At 39.0% G+C, this 22,039-nt stretch overlaps 1 protein-coding gene across 1 annotated transcript in view; it reads right to left on the bottom strand.

Moving 5' to 3' along the window:
• SAMTOR (S-adenosylmethionine sensor upstream of mTORC1) overlaps positions 1-22,039 on the bottom strand; it is a 56,172-nt gene that overhangs the window by 7,740 nt on the left and 26,393 nt on the right. The window contains exon 3 of the mRNA XM_075558575.1: positions 16,675-16,845. Within this exon, the coding sequence (XP_075414690.1) occupies positions 16,675-16,845 (171 nt within the window). The remainder of the gene's footprint in view (positions 1-16,674; positions 16,846-22,039) is intronic.

The raw sequence follows: 22,039 nt of genomic DNA on the forward strand, positions 1-22,039 counted from the left end.
ACACCACGTAGGTTAGAAATCCACAAAGAGTGAGTTGGGCATGTTGCAGAGCCATTGAAATCGAGGTGTCAGCTCCTTTGGTCTTTCTGGAGAATCACTGAGACTGTTGGCAGAGGTCGGTTTCCTGTGATTATAGCACCGAAGCTCTGATTTCCTTGCTGACTCCCAGCCAACAGTCATTCTCAGTTCCTATGTCAAGTCACATAGATCTTTCTCACTGGCATCAAGCCCATTTCAACTTACAGGAATGTTATATGGCAGAGTACAACTGCCCCTGCAGCAGGTTTCTAAAGTCTAATATTATGGGAGCAGAAAGCCTCATCTTCTTCTCTAGGACCAAGAGGCTGCTGGGTTCAAACTGCTGATCTTGTGGTTTGGGGCCCAATGTGTAATGCACTCCAGCTCCAGGGCTTCTTCACTTTAAGACCAATTACCTGAATTATTTCAGCAAAGACCCTTCATAGTAGCCTCTAGACATGTGCTCCCGTTTTGACAAAGAACAAGAACTTTGAGGGCAAGAGGAGCCATGTTTAGAATCCTACCTACTACACCATCTGTAAAAATGAGCCTTACCTTTCTATTACCAAACAAACCCACTGCTGTCAATTCTGACTCACGGCGACCCTCTATGATAGAGTACACCTGCCCCAAGAGTTTCTAAGAGTGCAATCCATCACAGAACAGCTGGTGGGTACCAATCAACTTGTGGGTTCACACCAACTTCTCAGCAGCTAAGCACTTAAAGCATGGTGCCATCCGGGTTCCGTGTAGTCTTTTATTAGTTAGGAATACGTACTTCTGAATGAAGATTGTATAATTAAGAATGGTTAAATGCAAGCATGAGGTCTCAGACTCGCGTGTTGGGTTTGTGGTGCACAGACCCCTTCGAACTACTGGTAATACGTGCAGAGACCATACTCGACGCAGAGAGTCTTCCCCCTGCCAGGGAGGACTGAATGGAAGTTACATACACTTTGAAAAAACCATGCGAAATACATATGCAAATGGTAGGAACAGTCATTTGGGAATGGTACAATCATTAAACATTGAAAATGATACAAAATAAAAAAACTTGTTATTGGTAAAAGCACAATTCTGTTAATTTGATAAACAAGTTGCACCTTTGTGGTAGATATAGGGCATGATATTCTTTCACAAGGGGGAGGAATCTAGTGCTCAAGTGAGAATATATTTTACATTTAATGGAAATCTTTAAAAAGTTAATACAGATTTTGTCGTCATAATGACATAATCTTTTCTCAAAATAGGGATATTCACCATGACCATTGATAACCTTCCCCAGATTTATAGGATTTTTTGCCTCTATAGCAGTACTTCTCAACCTTCTAATTCTGCGACCCTTTAATACAGTTCATGTTGTAGTGACCCATGACCATAAAATTTCTTGCATTGCTACTTCATAACTTAATTTTGCTACTGTTATGAATCGGGCGACCCCTGTGAAAGGGTTGTTCGACCCTCACAGGGGTCACAACCCATAGATTGAGAACCACTGCTCTAGAGTAAGTATGTTTATATTTTTGAAATTATTGACTGGCTTTCTCTGAGAGGTTGGTCTCTCTCTCCTCTTACTGTCACGTTTGTTACTAGGGTACCTTACCCCTTCAATCGTCTAACTTGAGATTTCTAATCTGTTATGCATTCCAAGGAGCCCTTGGGGGCACTGTGGACTAAGTGTTAGGCTGCAAATTGCAAGGTTGGAGGTTCAAACCCACCAACCACTTAGTAGGAGAAAGATGAAGTTGTCTTTTTTTTTTTAAACATTTTATTAGGGGCTCATACAACTCTTATCACAATCCATACATATACATACATCAACTGTATAAAGCACATCTGTACATTCTTTGCCCTAATCATTTTCAAAGCATTTGCTCTCCACTTAAGCCCTTTGCATCAGATCTTTTTTTTTTCTTTCTTTTTTTCCCCTCAATCCCCGCTCCCCCTTCCCTCATGAGCCCTTGATCATTTATAGATTATTATTTTGTCATATCTTGCCCTATCCGGCATCTCCCTTCACCCAATTTTCTCTTGTCTGTCCCCCAGGGAGGAGGTCACATGTAGATCCTTGTAATCGGTTCCCCCTTTCCAACCCACTCACCCTCTACTCTCCCAGCATGTCCCCTCACACCCCTGGTCCTGAAGGTATCATCCACCCTGGATTCCCTGTGCCTCCAGCTCCTATCTGCACCAGTGTACATCCTCTGCTCTATCCAGACTAGCAAGGTAGAATTCGGATCATGGCAGTTGTCTGCTTTTGGAGATTGACAGTATCAGAAACCCTACATTGAGTTCTATGAGTTGGAAGTGACTCCATGGCAGGGTGTTTGGATTTGTTTCCCTTTTATTGTGGCTTTTCCTTTTTGTGTGGGAAGGTCCTAGTCACACAGTGTTAGGCACCCCACAGCGACGTTGACATCCTAAACCTTATGCTCGTGATAGAGTTTTCAATTTCAAGTATTATCAGTTAAATGAATAAAGTCATAACTGGATCGGCTGGGCACTACTCTTCATTCCTTCCGAGGGGTAGCATATAAAACAGAAGGAAAGCTCCAGAAACAGAGGCGTACACACAGGAAGACAGATGCCATGTGATGAGAGTCAGTTGTAGCTGTAAGTAAGAAACAACAACAACCGATTGCTGTCAAGTCAATTGTGACTCATCGTGACCCTCTATGACTGAATACAGCTGTCCCAAGGGCAAATAATTTGCTAGCAGCCATCAGGAACTGGAGAGAAGAAGAAAATAGTTTTGTCTCATGACTGAGACCCTGATTTGGAGTTCTAGACCCCAGAACTGTGAGAGAATACATTTCTGTTCTGTACAGTCACTTCTTTTGTGGTGCTCTGAGAAACAGACACACGACATATGCTGAGTTGGTCTTATTTTCACTCAGTAAATACAAATTGTTTTCAACCTGATATGTTGTCATGTATTAACTAGGGTAGGAATCCAAATATAGGTGTATTTTGTTCAATGTCTATGATGTGTTCCAGGGTGTTATACGAATATCTTATTTACACTGTATGGGAGGCTCACTTATGGTTATCCATCAGAGCAGCAGCAGAGGTGGGTGGTGGATGGGGAGCAAGAGTGAACCCCATATACTATTCCAGTAGCTTGAACCACATGGGCAGCTTGGCCCTGCAGCACCCACCATACATACCCCTGCCACCCATGCCTCCTACTGGACAAAGCCTGATCCAGAGATATCTAAGTACACCCTCATCTGAATGCACCCAGCCAGTGGGGTCACAGTCTGTGCTTGAGGGCCTTTAAAATCATTAGTGGGAAATAATAAAAGGAGAGATGCTTTCCCTTCTGGAAACACACACAAACAAAACTTCCGGGACAATGAACACATATAAAATTGGAAGATGACCCAATGGATAATGAGTGAAGCATGTCTCCAGCAGACAGAGAAACCAAAACCCACTGCTACCGAGTCCATCCTAACTCAAAGCCAGCCTCCATACACTGTCTGAAACTGCCAATCTGCTTGAGAGCAGACAGCATCATCTTTCTCCTGAAGAGCGGCTGACTGGACCTCTGGCTGACCTTGCAGCTCAACTTAATCCCAGATCACCACCAGGGCTCCTTGGACAGAGATTACATAAAGGTAATAGACGAGCTTGGTTTTCTGAAGACAGAAAAACCTTTCCTCAAATGGTCTCTGTCTTAAAATTTACCTCCGTTGCTTTTTTCTTTGAAACCATCCACCACGTTTTTATCTGTTGTATTTATGGTTCCATTCTATCCCAAGTATTTTCAGTAACATCATGTTGTTTAATGGTACACAGAGTTAAAAAGATTACAGGGGTAAAAGAAAACCATTAAAGAGAGTACTGCTAATTTCTCTTTCTAAACTCAACCATCTCTGTTAGATAGTTGGATTTAATTATGAGGTGGGCATTCCTGCTAATTTTATTTAACATGAATTTTAAGGTCCTTTCTGATAAAGAACTTCTGCACTGACTGATTTACCTAGTAAAAAAATACTGGGGTCCTGCATGTAGAAAGAGCTCGGGCAGCATAGTGGCTTACTCAGAGTAAGTGGATCAAACCCACCAGTTGCTCTTCAGGAGAAAGATGAGGCTTTCTGCTCCTATAAGGACGTATAGCCTTGGAAACTGACAAAGGCCATTCTACACTGCTCTATAGGTTTGCTCTGAGTCAGGATTGATGGGATGGCAGGGGGTTTGGTTCTGTTTGGTCTCATATGGAAGAGCACTGTACTGGCCCCTAGGGATACGGCAGAAATTAATACAGTCCCCATATCTATCTATCGATCCTCATAGAGCTCTACAATCCAGTATGATGGTGTGGAAAATCTGTAAGCATCAGCAAGATTATAATGCCCCTGGGCCAGTTACGAAGTGAAGACCTACTACCCTTTAGAGCCCTTGAACTCATTCATGGCTTGCAGATAGCGATGGATGAAAATCCTGTCAGGGTTTCCTGGTTTCCAAAGTGACCCCTACATTTGAAAATATGTATCCAATGTATATTTAAAACATAAAGTACATAGATCTTAGGAGGAATAGATTTTTCCTCTTCATGCAAAAAGACTTTGCCCAAATGAGCTAACAGATTGACTGAGGTAGGCAATTCCCGTCTGAAAAGCTTGACTATTCCACAATCACGTTGACGGCTTAAGAACATCAGGTAGAAGGTCTTTACTGCGACCACAATGACTGCTTGCTTACATTAGAAAAATTGAAGATAACTGTTATTTGGGGTCCAAAAAAACCATTGCTTTGGAGGATAGAGGTATAAAATTAGCTAGCTGGTTAGGGCTCTTAGTTTCAAAGAAAGTTTCTATCTGAAGATCATATTAATTCTCTCCTCAACTTCTCAAGGCCACACTTTTACACAGAAAACATGTCGTTCTTCAGAAGTAAACAATTACTCATAACATTCCTATATTAGATCGTTTCCATATTTTTCATTTACTCAAATATAAACTGAATACAAAGTTCCAGAGGATCCATAGATGTTAACGATATGGTGAGAAGCAAGACCAAACTACTGTCCTCCAGTAACAGGGCTGGACTTTCGGTAACTGCTATGCAAATAAAGCATTTTAGATATTATTTTTATATGCCGCTCTATAAAAAGCTGAGCTAAGGGAGAATGGAAAATACCCACAACATATTAAGTGTACAGTAAGTACTACCTAATTACTATCACCTAAATTATTTGAAGGAATTATTTGGGAATCAAATTATCTTCATTCACATCTAGTTATCTCATACTAAGAAGTTAGCTATTACTGGCATAATAAGAAAACAATTGGTTTAGACTGTGTTATAAAATTTGGTGCAGGGAAGCAGTTCAAAATTGGGTGTAACACTGAGACTAATCAAAAGAAACTAGCTCTGACTTTGGCAGCCCCACAGCGAAAGAGGCTCCCGGGGCCAAAGGGAGCACAGACACGGGGAGCGTGCCAGGGAAGGCAGCGCACGAGAGCTCCAGCGGCCCGGCCGCCTGTGGCTGTACCAGCTGCTGCCTGTGAAGCAGAGGAGGTCAGGGAGGGAATGGGCTGGAACCCAAGAAGAGGGCTGCTTATTGATGAGAGGGTTTCAGTTTCTATTATCGCTCTTTAAATAGCAGCTGCCCCACAAACTTCATGGTACGTTTAGAAAGCCAAAAGATGCTGACTGTTCTCCACTGAAGATCCTGTTAAGACCTGAATACCACATCTCAGAGAGTTCTTTTTCTTCTTTCTTTCACAATTAACAGCAGTGTTAGAATCCTACAGATTTCCCTCCACCTTTTCTCCCCGTTTTAACATGTTCTTAAACAATGTTGCAACTACACATTCTCAGAAGAGTAAGACTGTAAGCGAAGCAGGGAAATATAAATACCAGAAGGTGGTGTTCAGAAGTTGCAGTTCTCCCTTCCCACCATATTTATTGCATTGTCATTATTTTATATACATGACTGGTAAATTAAAATAATGCCAAGAAAAAGAACTTTAGTTTGTATTCTTAAAGCAATTGATCCAAAGATAAAATGCAGTATACCAATTAAAGCAATGAGTTTTGAACACCTCTCCGTTACATACTCACTGGGCATCTTATGACGCTGCCCCAGTGGCAGTGGATTACGTGTTGGGCTACAATCAAAAGGATAGTTCTCTGAACCCACTGTCACTTGGCAGGAGAAAGATGAGGCTGTATGTTTCTGTAAAGATTTTCAGCCTTGGACAACATAAAAGTGGGTGAAGGGAGACATTGGTCAGTGTAAAATATGAAAAAATAATAATTTACAAATTATCAAGGGTCCGTGATGGAGGGGGAAAAATGGAGGAGCTGGTATCAAAGGCTCAATCAGAAGAAAATGTTTTGAAAATGAAGATGGCAAGATATGTACAAATGTGCTTGATACAATGGATGGATGTGTGGACTGTGGTAAGAGTTGATATGAAACCCCAATAAAATGATAAAAAGATATTAAATAAAATGTCATAATGGAAATACAAAAATAAATAAATAAAAATTTAAAGACCACCACCACCAACAAAACAGTTTTCAGCTTTGGAAACCCTAAGGAGCAGTTAGTTTGTTCTACCTTGTCCTCAGAACAGGGTTCCTAAGAAGTGGAATCGACTCAATGACAGTGACTTTAACTTTTGGTTTGGACATGTAATTGAAAAGCAAAAATTCAATTATGTATTCAATTATAAAAATTACAGAACATGTATAATATGTACCAAAATTTTAGTCACTAATTCTATTTAAAGCATGAGGTATAGTCAAAGATTTTCTTTAATTATTTTAATAGGTATGGAAAGAAAAGTTCTTTTACAACTACCCAACTTTCATATGAACCCATTTAATGCAAAGCTTTTCCGGAAATTCTTTATGTATGAAAATGAGCTGTCGGTACAAAACTGCCTGCATTGAATGGTTCAATGCTACCCAGAGTACTGGCACTTTGAATGAAATCGATGTGTTTCCACATCTTCCTTATTATAGTAATATGACTTTGTGTATGTCAAAGGTGTTTTCAATAATGATCCTGAATGAATATATCATAAAGTATTACGGTATAATGATTCCGATAGCACTCACAGCAAATTCAATTTTAATAAAATCAAAATACAATTAAGTTGGTAAGCTTTACTCCTAAATGTTAATAATTAAAAGCAAAACACAGAAAATTACAACTTTGCTAGAAAACACGTTATACTTGGAAACAACTGTTTGTACCATTCAGTATCCATGAATTGTGCCAATGACTCAATTCTGACTCACAGCAACGCAAAAGGACAGATTAGAACTGCCCCATAGGGTTTCTTATGAAAAATAACAACAAAACCCACTGCTTTTGAGTTTCCTAACACACACACACACACACACACACACACACACACACACACACATCTTTTATCATTAAGTAACCATGAACTGTGTTTATTGATTCCACCTCATAGTGACCTCAAAGGACAGAGCAGAACAGCCCTGTAGGGTTTCCATTGCCACAGGGCTTCTCAAACACACCGCTAATATCGTCAGTTCCCTACCTTGAGCAAATCACTGTGCTACTCTTTCTCCATGCAGTGGGCTAATTCCTAATTCTAATACTGTAGATGTCTTCACATTTTAAATCATTGCTAAGTGATTCAAGTTAATATAATTTTTACTCTACAGATTTACATGCACAAAATAAGATGTATGCTACTGCTACTTGAGTAAAACTCTTGCTCTGAGGGAACAAGATGAGACTCACACAGAGAATTACAGACCCGGAAGTTCACTCTTGTCACAGTTCATTATGAGTTGGCATGGACTAGATGGCAGTGAGAGAAGAATAATGATATGCCAGATAAATGTAGTTCTGGAAATTCCTTCAAACTCAACTTACCCTAAACTATTCATAGCCTTCCCACTCCTTAAAACCCTTTTCACAGTCTACCAACAAGACCACTTAGTCCATAAAGCAGGTGCTACAGTTACTAACTTATTTCCCTTCCTCAACTTCATCTTTTAACTTTGTCATGTCTCTTCTACTCATTTCTCTCTGCCTCTCTCACCAAGGGTCACGTCCTACAACTGATCTCTCTGCTACAGTATCTTTCAATCCATGGCAGACACAGGCCCGCCCCTAAAAAGATATTCTTTTCCCAAGAACTTCCGGCAGCCTTCTCATTTTCTAAAGGAACAAAGGAAGGATAAAGACCTTTTGTTACCTAAGACTCAAGTCAACTCTTCTAGTCACTACTTCCTGGAAGCACATTGTAGTTACACATCTTTGTTAGTCTTTCTCTTCCCACATTCAACCCTCACTCTTCTTTCTACTCATCCTTAGAAGCTCAGCAAAAATGTCAGTTCTACGAGTCATTAAATCTCCCTGTAAAAAAAGATAATTAATTCTTTTTCCAGAGCATCCCTTATATTCCTGAACAATCTCTTCTTAGGTTTAAACCAGCACATAAGCCCATTAGACGTAACTTGATAGTTCACAAATCAACAGGGCATGATTCTTAGCTCTCTTAAGTTCCCCTATGATTATCACAAAAGGAAGAGTTGAGAATTATGCTCTATTTTTGTAGCATTTTATGCTGCGATAACAATGCTTGTTGAATCCATGACATTAACGAGCCTTTCTTGAGGGTGTAGTCTGTGTTAGCACTATGCTAGGAGCTGATTTAACCACAAGGCAGATGGGAAGCTATCCTCAGCGTGTACTCTTGGCATAAAAGGAAAGACCAGCTACAATCAAACAGCTAAGAGTATACTGAGGTGATGCAAAGTAAGCACAGCATCCTAGAGTAGGAACGTCCAAATCTTTGGCCTCAGAACTCCGTTCTTTGCACAGTTAAAGACAAGGAAGGGCTCCTAAAACCTTTCTTGATGTGTATTTTAGGTATTGATTTTTACCATACTGGACATTATAACTGAGGATTTAAAAATTTTAAATTCATCTTAAAAGCAATAATAAAACTATGATACACTAACATAAGATTTGTTTTTAAAGGAGTGATATTTTCTAAAACAAAAAAAAATAGTGAAAAATGTGTTGTTACTTTATAGTTTTGTAAATCACTGGGCTTAGCTAAATAGAAATGGTAGCTAGTGAGCTTTGGTATGTAGAAGTGTTTTTTTGTGTATTTTCACAGTCTATTAAAAAGCAACTCCAAGAGATCAGATCTAATAGAATTAGTCATTTTTACTGATTCATCTATGATATTCTTAAAGTGACATTGCCTTCCTCCCTTTGTGAGCTTATAGTAAAGAATATAATATCAGTATAGTTTGATGCCTTGATCTTTGCTAGTGTGCTAACAGTGTGCTAACGTTACTTTGGAACCACGCGTACATATGGAACACTGTTAAAACAACAGGTGTAATGGAAACTATTGGTAATGGAAACACTTTGAATTCACAGACTCCCTCTGAAAGTGTCAGAGACATCAGAGAACCACCTCTCAGACATGAGCCCGGCTATGTCGGATGAGGATGTCCTACTGCTTTTCAGCAGGTAATACTCTGATGACGCTAAGTGTATGAGTAAATAAAATTCTTGGAGGTGTTTAAATGTTTAAGCCAGTATCTACGGATGAGCAGGAAATATCTCAGTGAAGGCGATGAAGAAGAGTCTAAGCAGAAAGAAAACCACCAGGTGTCAGAGCTATCCGATACTAGTGTAGCAGAACTGCCACACGTGGGTGGCTTTCACAAACACATTTGTTCTCTCACAGTTCTGGAGGCTAGAAGTTCAAATGTACAATGTTGGCTCTTAAGGTAGCAATATTTTTTGACTCACCCTCAATAGATCACTATAGATGTCTGAATCATGGTATTTTTCTCATGGAGATTAGTCAAATGATGTTTTTAGTTTACATAATCACCACTTTCATTTCAACATCTAGCATTATGGTCCATTATCAGAAAGAAGCTCAGCAATTCAGGGTTTTAATGTATAGTACTTGTATTTTTTTTAATAGCTAGAAGACTGTATACTATTATTTTATCTTTTTTTCCCCCAAAAAAGGAGGAGTCTGGGACTGTTAGACATTTTGCTCAAGGTTAAGGTGATCAGACGCCCCCCTTTTGGCAGGGCAGTCCAAATTTTGAACAATTTTTCCCGCGTCCCGGGTTTTTAAAAAGTCCCAATTTTTGGAAAGAATGCACATCAAGCTAGGGTATATGGTTTTTGGCTGCCATGTAGCTATTTCGCCAGGATATGAGTTTTATCAATGGTGTCCCGCTGGTGTCTTGCTTTCCCAATGTTAACATCTGGCCACCTTATCCAAGGCCATTCTCGGGGCTAGTGCTAATGCTGGAAAAGGACCATCTTCCCAGCTTTTTAGGAAGAACTGAGAATCACCTATTATTTGGATTCTGTATATTTTTCCCATTTTGGAACTGGTAATAAGCACTACTTGTCAAGATCCCTCTTAAATATCAGAACACATAGTTTCAAAAGGACTCAAGATCTTGACAATAAGATTTCTTAAGTCTCTAGATTTGACATTTTATTATCACAAAAACATCATGTATAAGGCTGAAAACATTAAAAGAAAATATTTTATCTTAACAGTTCAGCAAAACAAATGGAGTTTCATTTTCAGATTCAACTTTCTATTTGTGTATCTATAATCACTAGAGAATAACTCCCAAACTGATTTGAATTGCTGTTTTGAACAAGGCCTTCTGTTTTACATATTACCTATCATCATGTATCAGACTCTCGGTCAAACATGTTTTAAGAGTATGTCCAATACCTTACATTCTACAGCAGAATGGACAGAAGACACTTGATTGCCAGTGACAGCCTAATATTCTACTCTGTCCTACAGGCCCTTCCATGAGTAGGATTAGACTTAATGGTACTGAGTTTGGTTTTTGGCTTTTTGACTCAGTGCCACTTCTTTTTCCTCTTTTACTAAAACAATCAACTGTGTCTCAGCAGATGATTATTTTAAAAACATCATTCTATTGTCTTAATTAAGGAGCCCTGCTGGCTCAGTGGGCTTATATCACAGATGAATGTGAAGTTATCTGCTCCTATCAAAATTTATAGTCTCAGACACTCAAAGGCACAGTTCTATTCTGTTCTACAGGATCACTGTGAGTTTGAATCAAATTGATGGCAGTGAGTCTGTTTTTTTTTTTTACTGTCCATCCTTCCTTCCTTCATTCCACCACTATTCAGATGTCTATAATCTAAGCTTGTTTTCAATAATTATAAATATAAAGCAATACCCTGATTATCTTCAGAGTTCATACAAACTCATCAATACAAATATACTGATTGACTAATTGGTAGTGGCTGAAGGGCTGTGTGAAATCCAGGCTTTGTAGAAAAGAACCCATAACTGATAACTTTTGACCAAAGTAGACTTATGGAGGACTGGTGGTACTCTGGGTTAGCCATAGGGCTGAGACCCAAAAGGGTGATGGTTCAAATTCATCTTTCTCCATGGAAGAAAGAAGCATCTGGCAGTTTTCTCAGAGCTTTAGTCTCAGAAGCCCTAGATAGGATCAGTTAGTTGGAATTGACCCAAGGGCAGTGAGTTTGAGCTTTTGAGCAAGGATTTTGGAATGCACAATGATAGTATACACATGCTCTAGTTATGCCCTGCAGGTACTATAATTTCATAAAATGCCCTCTACTTTCCCGGTTCTATCATTTCCCTTTCTTCTATGTTGCAAATGCATATTATGTATCTGCTTAAAATACACACAAACACAGTAGGACACCATTTTATTACATCACGTTCATAAAAGTGAAAACGCCCAACGCTGGAGAGTTTGGGTCAAAGGGGTTCTAGAACTGACATAATCTTCTGAAAAATAACTCGCAAGAACCTACAACCCAGAATAAGTACAAGAACCTAGAACCACTCATACGCTTCAACCTTGAAATCCACTTTTGGGAACTTATTTCAGAGACAAAAATTCAAGTACAAAGAGTAAATGCTGAGATTAAACAAGGTGAGAAACAACCTAAAATTATAGCAAGATCATGTGTATCAAACAAGATTCTTTCCATCACATTCTTCTTTAAAAAAAAAAAGGTGTACCACTTGGCTTTGGCATATTGAGTCTTTGTTGCTTCTACATTGCTGGGCCATCTTAACTCCTCTACTTTGAATTAAATATTATTTTGGGGGTAATAAACTACTACTTGCCTGGAATAACATCAAACAATGTAGTTTTGGGTGCTTAGAGAAATCACCAACAGTACTTAGCAAAAAACCAAAGCAAACAACTTTAGCACAATTTGGTCATTATAGTCAAGAGGCATACTTTATAATTTTAATTAGAAGTTTTCTTATAAAGATCATAATAAAAAGTAACACTGGCAACTAGACAAATTCTTCAGTTTTTTCTTAACATTAGATTGTTCTCCATGATTAGCAACTGAAGCAGAACTAATTCCTGTAAAGCAGAGGCAATCATTCTCAAATCATGTTTATGCCATCAGCATGTTGTTGCAGATTAGGAAAATCTAGAAAGGCTGGTTCAGTGTCTTTAAGCTACATTTTTTTTTTTTTTTTTTTTTTGGCCAATCGGCAACATTTCAGGACATACGCAGTTTACAAAGGCAGGAAATAAGTACTTAATTTGATAATCATCAATATTTACATACAAGACAAACTGAAGGGAGGAAAACAGATATCCTGGTATTTAAATGATTTTTTTCTCCTTCAAAACTAAACCAGAAGCTGGAATTTCTAGTGAAGGAAGAATCAACAAGTTGGTAAAACAATACCTCAAAACAATTATAAAACTATAAAAAAAAGAGTAAAAAACAATGACTTGTTGGCTCAAATAGAGAAGTAGTTATTAAGGAAAATTGGCTAGCTTTAGGGTAAGATCGGTGTAGATGCACAGCACTTTGGCCTGGAGTCTGTCAATCACCTGTACCTCAAGTGTAGCTGGTGTGAACGTTCTACCAAGTCAAGTTCAGTCGGTGTGAATGTTCTACCAGGTCAGAACTGGCTGTGCAAAACAGAGAGGCTAACCTGATTTGGAGCAAATAGTGGAAATTCCACACAGAACCTTGTCCGTAAAAGTAGCAAATTTGGTAGGAACCAAAGAGGGAAGGTTTGTAGCTTTGCTAGCTCAGGTTGCAGTGCTTGTTCACTGCAGGCTAGTTTTAAATCTACAAGGAAGGTTCTGAAACTGAGACAGGCACTGAGGGGCTTAGCTGAGCCCTCCATGCAGCCATCCTACATAAGTATGCAGGGAGGCCTCCCAGAGCCTGAAGAAAGAAAAAAATGAAGCATATTTGAAAACTGCCTGATTTTTAAATGCAATTCCCTACCAGTGCACAGGAGGCTAAGTCGGAAAATGTTGCTGTTACAGTTCCAATTCATACACGCCCCGGTTCTCCCAAATAAAACAGGCTTGAACCTATCTTGTGATGACTGGGTAGCTGGTAGGCAAGTTTGCTCCTTAGTCTCATTAGCACGAAACTCCACCCCCACTTATACTCCACCCCACCCCACCAAATAAAAGGGGAATTGAAACAGGGCAGGGAGGTCAGTCCAGAAGGTTATGGTGACTGGTGATTTTTATTATTGGTAAAGGGCAACATGGAGAGATTTTCTTAAAGGACACAGGATAATCACAGAGAATTCTTAGGAAGAAGTTTTAAGGAAACTGCAAATTGCTCTGGTGAGAAATAGGTCTGCACAGTTGTGCAGAGGAATTTTTTTACTTGTTTTATTAGGGGTTCATACAACTCTTATCACAATCCATACATACATCAATTGTGTAAAGCACATTTGTACATTCATTGCCATCATCATTCTCAAAATATTTGCTCTCCACTTAAGCCCCTGGCATCAGGTCCTCATTTTTCCCCCTCCCTCCCTTATCTCCCCTCCCTCATGAACCCTTGATAATTTACAAATTATTATTTTGTCGTATGTTGCCCTGCCCAACGTCTCCCTTCATCCACTTTTCTGTTGTCTGTCCCCCAGGGAGGAGCTCACATGTAGATCCATGTAATCGGTTTCCTCTTTGCAACCCACTCTCCCTCTACCCTCCCAGTATTGCCACTCACACCACTTGGTCCTGAAGGGATCATCCATCCGCCTGGGATTCCCTTTGTTTCCAGTTCCTATCTGTACCAGTGTACATCCTCTGGTCTAGCCAGAGATGCAAGGTAGAATTAGGATGATGATGGTAGGGGTGGGGGGAAGAGGAAGCATTTAGGAACTAGAGGAAAGTTGTGTTTTTCATAGTTGTTACATCACACCCTGACTGGCTCATCTCCTCTCCAAGACCCTTCTGTAAGGGGATGTCCAGTGGCTTACAAATGGCTTTTGGGTCTCCACTCTGCACTCCCCAACTCATTCACTATGGTAAGATTCTCCTATCAAGACAATGTCCCATCTGCTCATTCTTCAAGGGTAACTGGGGCTGTGGCCTATGAGAATTTCATTGGGAAACTTGAATCCTCTCCCCTCCTACAGCCTTGATCTTGTTCCTTCTGACTTCTTTCAGTTCCCCGAAATGCAAAATACATTTGAAAGAGACATTATTTAAAGATATAAAAGTACTGTTTTTGTTGTGCTGAAAACAAGAGTGCAGAATTCTTTAGGGAAGGGTTTGGGAGATGGAAGCATTACCTTCAGAAGTGTATAGACTTCCCCTATAGAATGATATTTAAAAAGAGTGTATAGACTTGATGGAGGATATGTTGAGAATAAGTACCTTCATATAATGACATTTCTATTTAGTAAAGGTTCCTATGATTTTTCTCTAAGTTCTTTAAAAATTTCCCCCATGCATTCATTGCAAAGAGTGGAAGCCTGACTGGCTTGCGGTGCTTGAATACCATTTATGATCTTTCCTTGTTTGGCCTCTAACTTCCACAGACATAAAGCAAATCCTACAAAACCAGCTTAAGAACGACAACAACAAATACATTTCTTTGAGTGTGTGCACATGGTGATGTAGACACTCAATTTTTGCCATTGCCTTTATTTCCCTTCTTTTTTTAAAACCAGTGTTGTAGGGAGATATATTTCACAATTAAGTTCAGGTGAATTACTAAAAAATAGAAGTACTACTCCAATTGTCTTGGGAGGAAAAATCCCAATTGAGAGTGGTAATGAGTTGGGTTGCTAACTGGCAGGTCGGCAGTTCAAACTCATCAGCCACTTCTGGGGAGGAAGATGAAGATTCCCGTTCCTGTGTAAAGCTTACAGCCTTGGAAACCCAAAGGGGAAGTTCTGCTCTGTCCTACAGGATCACAGTCAAAGTTAACTTAGTGCCAGTAAGAGGCTGTGTATTATATAGTTTTTAATAGCAGCAAAAATATAAAGCCATACAACAAAAAACAGTAAGAGTGACCTGAAGGAGATACGAAACAAACTCTGAGAAGCTCAAATGTTGGCTTAAGCAGATACAAACTTCAAAAGCAGCTTGATAAATGTGGTTCAAATAATTTTTTAAATTATGTTTTAAAAGGAAAATTATGGTTATAGTGAATCAGCAAATGAGGACGCTCAAAAAAGAAACAGATAAGAAAGAACCAAACAGAAATCCTACAGCTGATAATTTTCATTTATACCTGTTTTGATAGAATTGTAGGTATATAACTTTTTGTATTGGTCAACATTATACATTTTTAAAGTGCATTTATTACTTCAGTTGTAAGATACTTATTGTCATTATATTTTGCAAATTATATGTAACTTGAACAAAGGCAAAAACATGCCTGTCTTTTCAGACTGAACTAGTCAAAATGATGTTAATTAATTTTAAAATTAAAGTACTTGTAACTAACAAAAGGCATTTCAACATTGTTTGAAGTCAAATGAACCCCAAGGAAGGCACCCTGGTGATACAGTGGGTTAAGCGGTGGAAATTACTCTCCAGACTGGAGGTTCAAACCCACCAGCCACTCCACAGAAGAAAGGTAAGGCTTTCCGCTCCTGGAAAGAGTTTCCACCTCTGAAACCTAAGGGGCTGTTCTCCTCTGTCCTGCAGGGCTGCTGGGGGGATGGACTGGATGGCAGTGGTGAGCACAGCGTTCTTACATCTGTGAATCTAGAATGGTTTTCAGACAACTCATTTGTTTTTCATGGTCAGCTGTCAGCCTCTATCAAAACTGTTTCTGGAATTATTCAAATTTAATATTTTCAAGAGGATAACAAAATATAATATAGGAGGGTAAATCCATTTTAATACTACTAAAAATTAATTAAATATAATAATCACGGAGTTATAAAACAACATTTGTCCCTATGTGCATTAAATATGTTTTTAGCACAGATTTTAATTGATAACAGAATAGCAGGAAATATTTCTAATAATAACAACTTATTTTTACTTTCTTATGCTGTCTTAATTAGTAGAGAGTTCATTTAAATAAAACTTCATTTAGATTTGCTATTCTGATTCCTTGTATTACAAAAAAAATTATTTTACCATTTAAAGAACTTTTCTTTCATATTTTCAATTAGGATTATCGAAGCTGCAGAATCATTAGTTGCAGAAACCCCTTTAAAAATGTGTGCTAGCACCAGACCCGATGGGAACATGTCCCCAAGGGTCAGCAGATGCAGCCTAACATAACCCTGGGAATAGGAATACTGCCCATAACTTCATAAAGCTACCATACTTTTACATTAACATAGCTATCCAGAATACTGTTCATAATTTAACTAGGAAAAATATACTTACTCAGTTATAAATTCAGGGTTTGTAAAGCTGAGGTTGGTTAAATGACCTTCAAGTTTAGAAGATTCACGTGATTTTAAGGCTGGAGTGGTCTTCGTGGCGAGTACAGCTCTTTTTTCATCTTTTTCAAGTGCTTTTCTCTTTCCACCATTTTGAAAATATTCTCTGCATACACTAAAAGGCAAAATAAAGTTGTGTTTTCCGATGCTGGTTATGAATATGAGATAAAATGCAATGGGTGATTTTCAAAGTAAAGATTTCTATTTGGCACGGTCAGAGGTTTGGAGGCACACTCAGTTTCTCAGCTACCGTACCCCAGAGGATGGTAATACACCATGTTTGAGAGGAAAAATATGTGCTTGAACATCTTTTTAACTAGAACTTAAGCTCCTTTGGCAGAGCTTCGATGGTCCTGCAGGAATGCATCCAGGACTGGGCTGCTGTTTGCTAGGGGGCCATTCAGCCAGTCCTGACTTCACAGCCCTCTGCGCAAACCAGAACCACCAGTCTTGTGCCATCCGCGGAAGTGCTGTGTCTGAGACCATGGTTACGAGGCACCTTTCTGAGGACCTTCTTTTTCACTGACCTCTACTGAAGCAATGTGACGCACTGTGTCAAGCACTGGTCTTGGCTGACAAGAGGTCCGTAAGCCCAAGTTTAGCCATCTGTGCGTCCAAGGAACATTCTGTTTACTTCTTTCAAGACAAATGTGATTTCTGGCAGTCATTTCTAGCCATTAATTTTGACTCATAACTCAAGGAGCCTAAGGGCGCTTTCTGGAGTGGGGCTATACAGAGAGGTGGAGGTACTCGAGCAAAAAACAAAAATTAAGACCTATCAAATTGTACACCAGAATATGGGTGCTTTATTGTGTACAGTGTATCTCAATATAACTGATTAAAATACAGTTTTTATCAACTTGGACCTAACAATGAAATGCTTCAATTATATAACATTTCAGCTAAGGCCCAACAAATGTGAGAGACACGTTTCGTAGAACCACAAAAAAGTTCCAAAGTGCAACACACCTTGAGCTGGAAGAATGTGTATTTTATTTGGTGCACCTTGATGTTTACCAAGCAACTCGCAAAATATTTAAAATGCTAAACTTCCAAGTTCTCAAAGGACAATGATGGCCACCCCCACATACCCTCTAAAAAACAATACAGGATCCCTATGGGAAGCAAACAAAAGCACTTACAGCCAATGACCATGGCTTAACTAGGAACAGAGAATAAAATTTCATTTCATCAGACACCACCTGGATTGACTCTGTAGTCTCTCCACAGCAGAGTCAGATGGTGACAGTATAAATGAGAAATGAGTGCTGGCTCTCACAGGCGGCAGGGGGTAGGGGAGCTAACACCAACTAGGGATCATCACCAGAAGAGCCCGATATTGAGTGGAGAACTTCGAAGTTGAGGACAAGGGAGTGGTGAATGAGAGCACTAGCTACCGGGAGGTCAAAAAGAGCATGTTTTGAAAGTGTATAGGAAATATTCATGTAAAAATGTCAAATAACAAACAAGAAATATGTATTTAAGGAATGCAAGCATACGTTACTGTAATAAAATTAATTAATTCATTATACTAATACATCTATGGAGAAAACTCATAGTTTTACTTTCACAGATGCTGAAAAGGCATTAACAAGATTCAACACCCTTCTTAATAAGAAAACTCAGTGGTATAGAAATTGGTGACTACTTCAGCATTAAAAATACACATATAAAGAAACCTTCCAAACTCACTGCCATTGAGTTAATGCGGGTTTCCAAGACTGTAACTCTTTAAGGGAGTGGAAAGCCGCATTGTTCTCTGGCACAACAGTCATCAGTTAAAAGATCAAAAATTTATAAGGATATATCACATGTATTATCACCGAATGTAGAAGGCACAACTATGTAGAATATGTTTGAAAGTACATTAAGACTCCACAAACTAGCTTAGGGAAAGTGAGACAAAGGGTATTACTTGTTTTCAAATAGTCTTGTATGCGAATAAGATTAATTATAAAATATACAAGCATCACTTAGATATAATAGTTTAAGGAGTACATCACTTAGATATAATAGTTTAAGGAGTACAATAGGAAGAGAAAAATATTAATACATAATACTCACATAACATGTAATGTCATTCAATATGACCTTCATTCCCCAAAGTTTTGCCAAATGATTATCTGTTAAAGATGGAACTTTCTATTACTATAAAGATGCATCATCTCAGAACTCCATGGGGGCACTTTTGCTTTGTCCTACAGGGTTGCTATGAGTCAGAATCAACTTAATGGTAGTGAGATGGGAGTGAGTTTTTGAGCCAGGCCAGAGGAGCCTAGTGGTGTATCAGGTAAGCATTAACAGTTAACCATGAGTAAGCAGTTCAAAATTACCAGTGGCAATTTTCAGCCTTGAAAACCCCGTACAGGCTTGATGTGAGCTAGAATGGACTTGATGGCAGTCGGTTTGGTTTGGTTTAGGTTAGCCGGCCCAGGCAGGGGCAGAATCGCAACGACTTGCTTGGGTAGGCACTTACTGGAAATTGGAATACCAGGGCTCCTTTGGTCTTCAGTTCTACCTGGACCTTTAGAGGGTTCCAGAACCACCAAGTACGCTTTTCTAATCTGCAACACTGTAAATACATCACCGACATAGCTCCTTCTGCAAGGCTTTGGTCCCACCAATAAAGTGATCAACTAACTGATCTGCTGTCAAAGACGATTTTGTGACCATTTCCTTTTTCTTTCTTTCTTTTTAAATTAAAACTGTATCATCTGGGGATAATGTTTCCCTGGTTCTTTTGCTAATACACTACAGTGCATAAATTTCCTTTTAGTTGTTTTCAGAAACCAACAGCCCCACTCAGAAGATAACCTGCCCAAATCATGCTCAAATAACTAATTTAGGTCCCAACATCCTTGCAGACTTTCAGGCAAAATAGTCAACTTATTAAACTCGAGCAAAAGTTTCAGGTTTCATGGAGCAGGTAATCCCAATCCTTCCTGCACACCGGCACAGTGAAAAACAGCATGGTTCTTTAAATTGACATGTGCATAAGTTAGGAGCTTTGGTGTCATAGTGGTTTGAAGTTGGGCTATGATCTACATGGTTGGCTGTTCGACACCACCAGCAACTCTTAGGGAGAAAGACTTGGCTTTCTACTCCTGTAAATAGTTACAGGCTCAGAAACCCACAGAGTGTTGCTATGAGTCAGTATTAACTCCACAGCAGTGAATTTGGACTCCCAAGAGGATCCAAATTCACTAAAACTCTTGGAAGACTCTTGGACCTGGAAGATGCCTGCTATCTACTTTTCTGGGCTGGGTAGAATGTTGGCCCAATTGTCTCTGGGTGGTAGCTGTCACCTGTGAGTTCATCTCACAAGTCTAAAAAGTTAACCTGTTGTGCTCCCAAAAAACAAAATAAGAGCAACCCAAATTCACACAGATATGGAGCCAGTGAGTCAGCCCTAATTCTGCATTTCCCTTGCTAGATCAAAAGGAAGACTGCTGGTCAAGGGTGGGAAGGCTGGGTGAATACCAGGCCTTTCTGTTAGATAATCTGCCCATCACCCAGAAAGCATCTTCAGCTTTCTGACCTGATTTCAGTCAAGATCCACCTGACATCAGCAATGCTATACCTTATTCCACATCCTCTTCGGTGTCTGACTTGAACCCCTGGCAGCTCTCTGTCAATATACTGTTGCAAACGTTGATCTTCAGCAAAATTTTACTTGAAACTTATATCAAGGATGTTGTTCGATAATTTGGGCATTCAGTTAGGTTACCTCTCTTTGGAATGGGTACAGTTGGAATGGGTACAGTTGAAATGGGGTCCAGTCAGTTGGTCAAGTAGCTATCCTCCAAATTATACAAAAGAGTGCTTCCAGTGCTTCATCAGCTTGTTGAAATATTTCAATTGAGATGCCATCAATTCTTGGAGTCTTGTTTTTGGCTAATTCAGTACAGCCTCAACTTCTTCCTTTAGCACCATTGGTTCTTGTTACCTAAATGGTGGAATGTTGATTAGTTCCTTTTGGTACAGTGACTGTGTATTCTTGCCATCTTCTTCTTTTTAAAGTTTTATTGGTACTTCATCCTCCATCTTCTTTGAAATATTTTGCCCATAGAATCTCTCAAAAAGGTAACCCGAGGCTTGAATCTTTTCTTGAATTCTTTCAGTTTAAGATATGCTTAGTGTGTTCTTCCTTCTTGGCTTTTTCATTCTAGGTCTTTGCACACTTAATTATAATACCTGGCTTTGTCTTCTCCAATTGCTTTTAAAATTTGAATTCAGCCCCTTGATTTTTTTCATTTTTCCCCATTTGCTTTAGCTACTCTATGGTGAACACCATGTTTCCAAGTCTCTTCTGTTATGAACTTTGATCTTTTTGTTCTTTCCTGTCTTTTTAATGATCTTGTGCTTTCTTTGTGAATGATGTTCTTGATGTCCTCCCAAAGTTCACCATGTTTTCTATCAGCGTTCAATGGGCCAAATTTGTTCTTGAGATGTTCTCAAAATTCAGGTGGCATAAACTCAAGGTCACATTTTGGCTGTCATAGACCTATTTTAATTTTATTCAACTTTAACTTGAACTTACATATGAGCAATTGATAGTCTGTCCACAGTTATCCCTGGCCTGGTTTTAACTGCTGATACTGAAGTTCTCCAGCATCTCTTCCCACAGATGTAGTCAATTTGATTTCTGTATATTTCAACTGTGTATGATGAAATGTGTACCATCCATGTGTACAGTTTCTCCTTTTGTGCTGTTGAAAACAAGGTATTTGCTATGAAAAAGTCGCTGATCTTGCAAAATTCTATCATGCTACCTTCAGCTTCATTTCTATCTTCAAAGTCCATATTTTAAACTATTGTTTCATTTCTATTTCCAATTTTTACATTCCAATCACCAATATTATGAATGCATCTTGATTGCCTGCTTGATCAATTTCCAACTGAAATCATCGGTAGAATTCTTCAATTTCTTCATCACTAGGTTTTGTGGTTGAGGTATAAATTTGAGTAGTTGTATTGATTGAATTTCCTTAAAGGCAGATGGATATAATCCTATCACAGGCAGTATTGTACTTCATGATTAATGTTGCACAGTCCTTTTTGATGATGAATACCAGGTCATTACTCTCAATTGTGTTATTCCTGACATAGTAAACCATATGATTTTCTGATTCAAAATGGCCAATATCAGTCAATGTAAGCTCGCTAATGCTCTTTATGAATTAACAGTTCATTTTTGATGACCTCCAACATTCCTAGATTCATAATTTACTCATTCCAAGTTCATATCATCAGCAAATTATTCAGCTGTTTCTCTTTAGCTTGAGTGCTGCCCCATCAGCAAATCAAGA

This window comes from Tenrec ecaudatus, chromosome 9 (assembly GCF_050624435.1).
Source record: "Tenrec ecaudatus isolate mTenEca1 chromosome 9, mTenEca1.hap1, whole genome shotgun sequence".
Taxonomy (NCBI): Eukaryota; Metazoa; Chordata; class Mammalia; order Afrosoricida; family Tenrecidae; genus Tenrec; species Tenrec ecaudatus.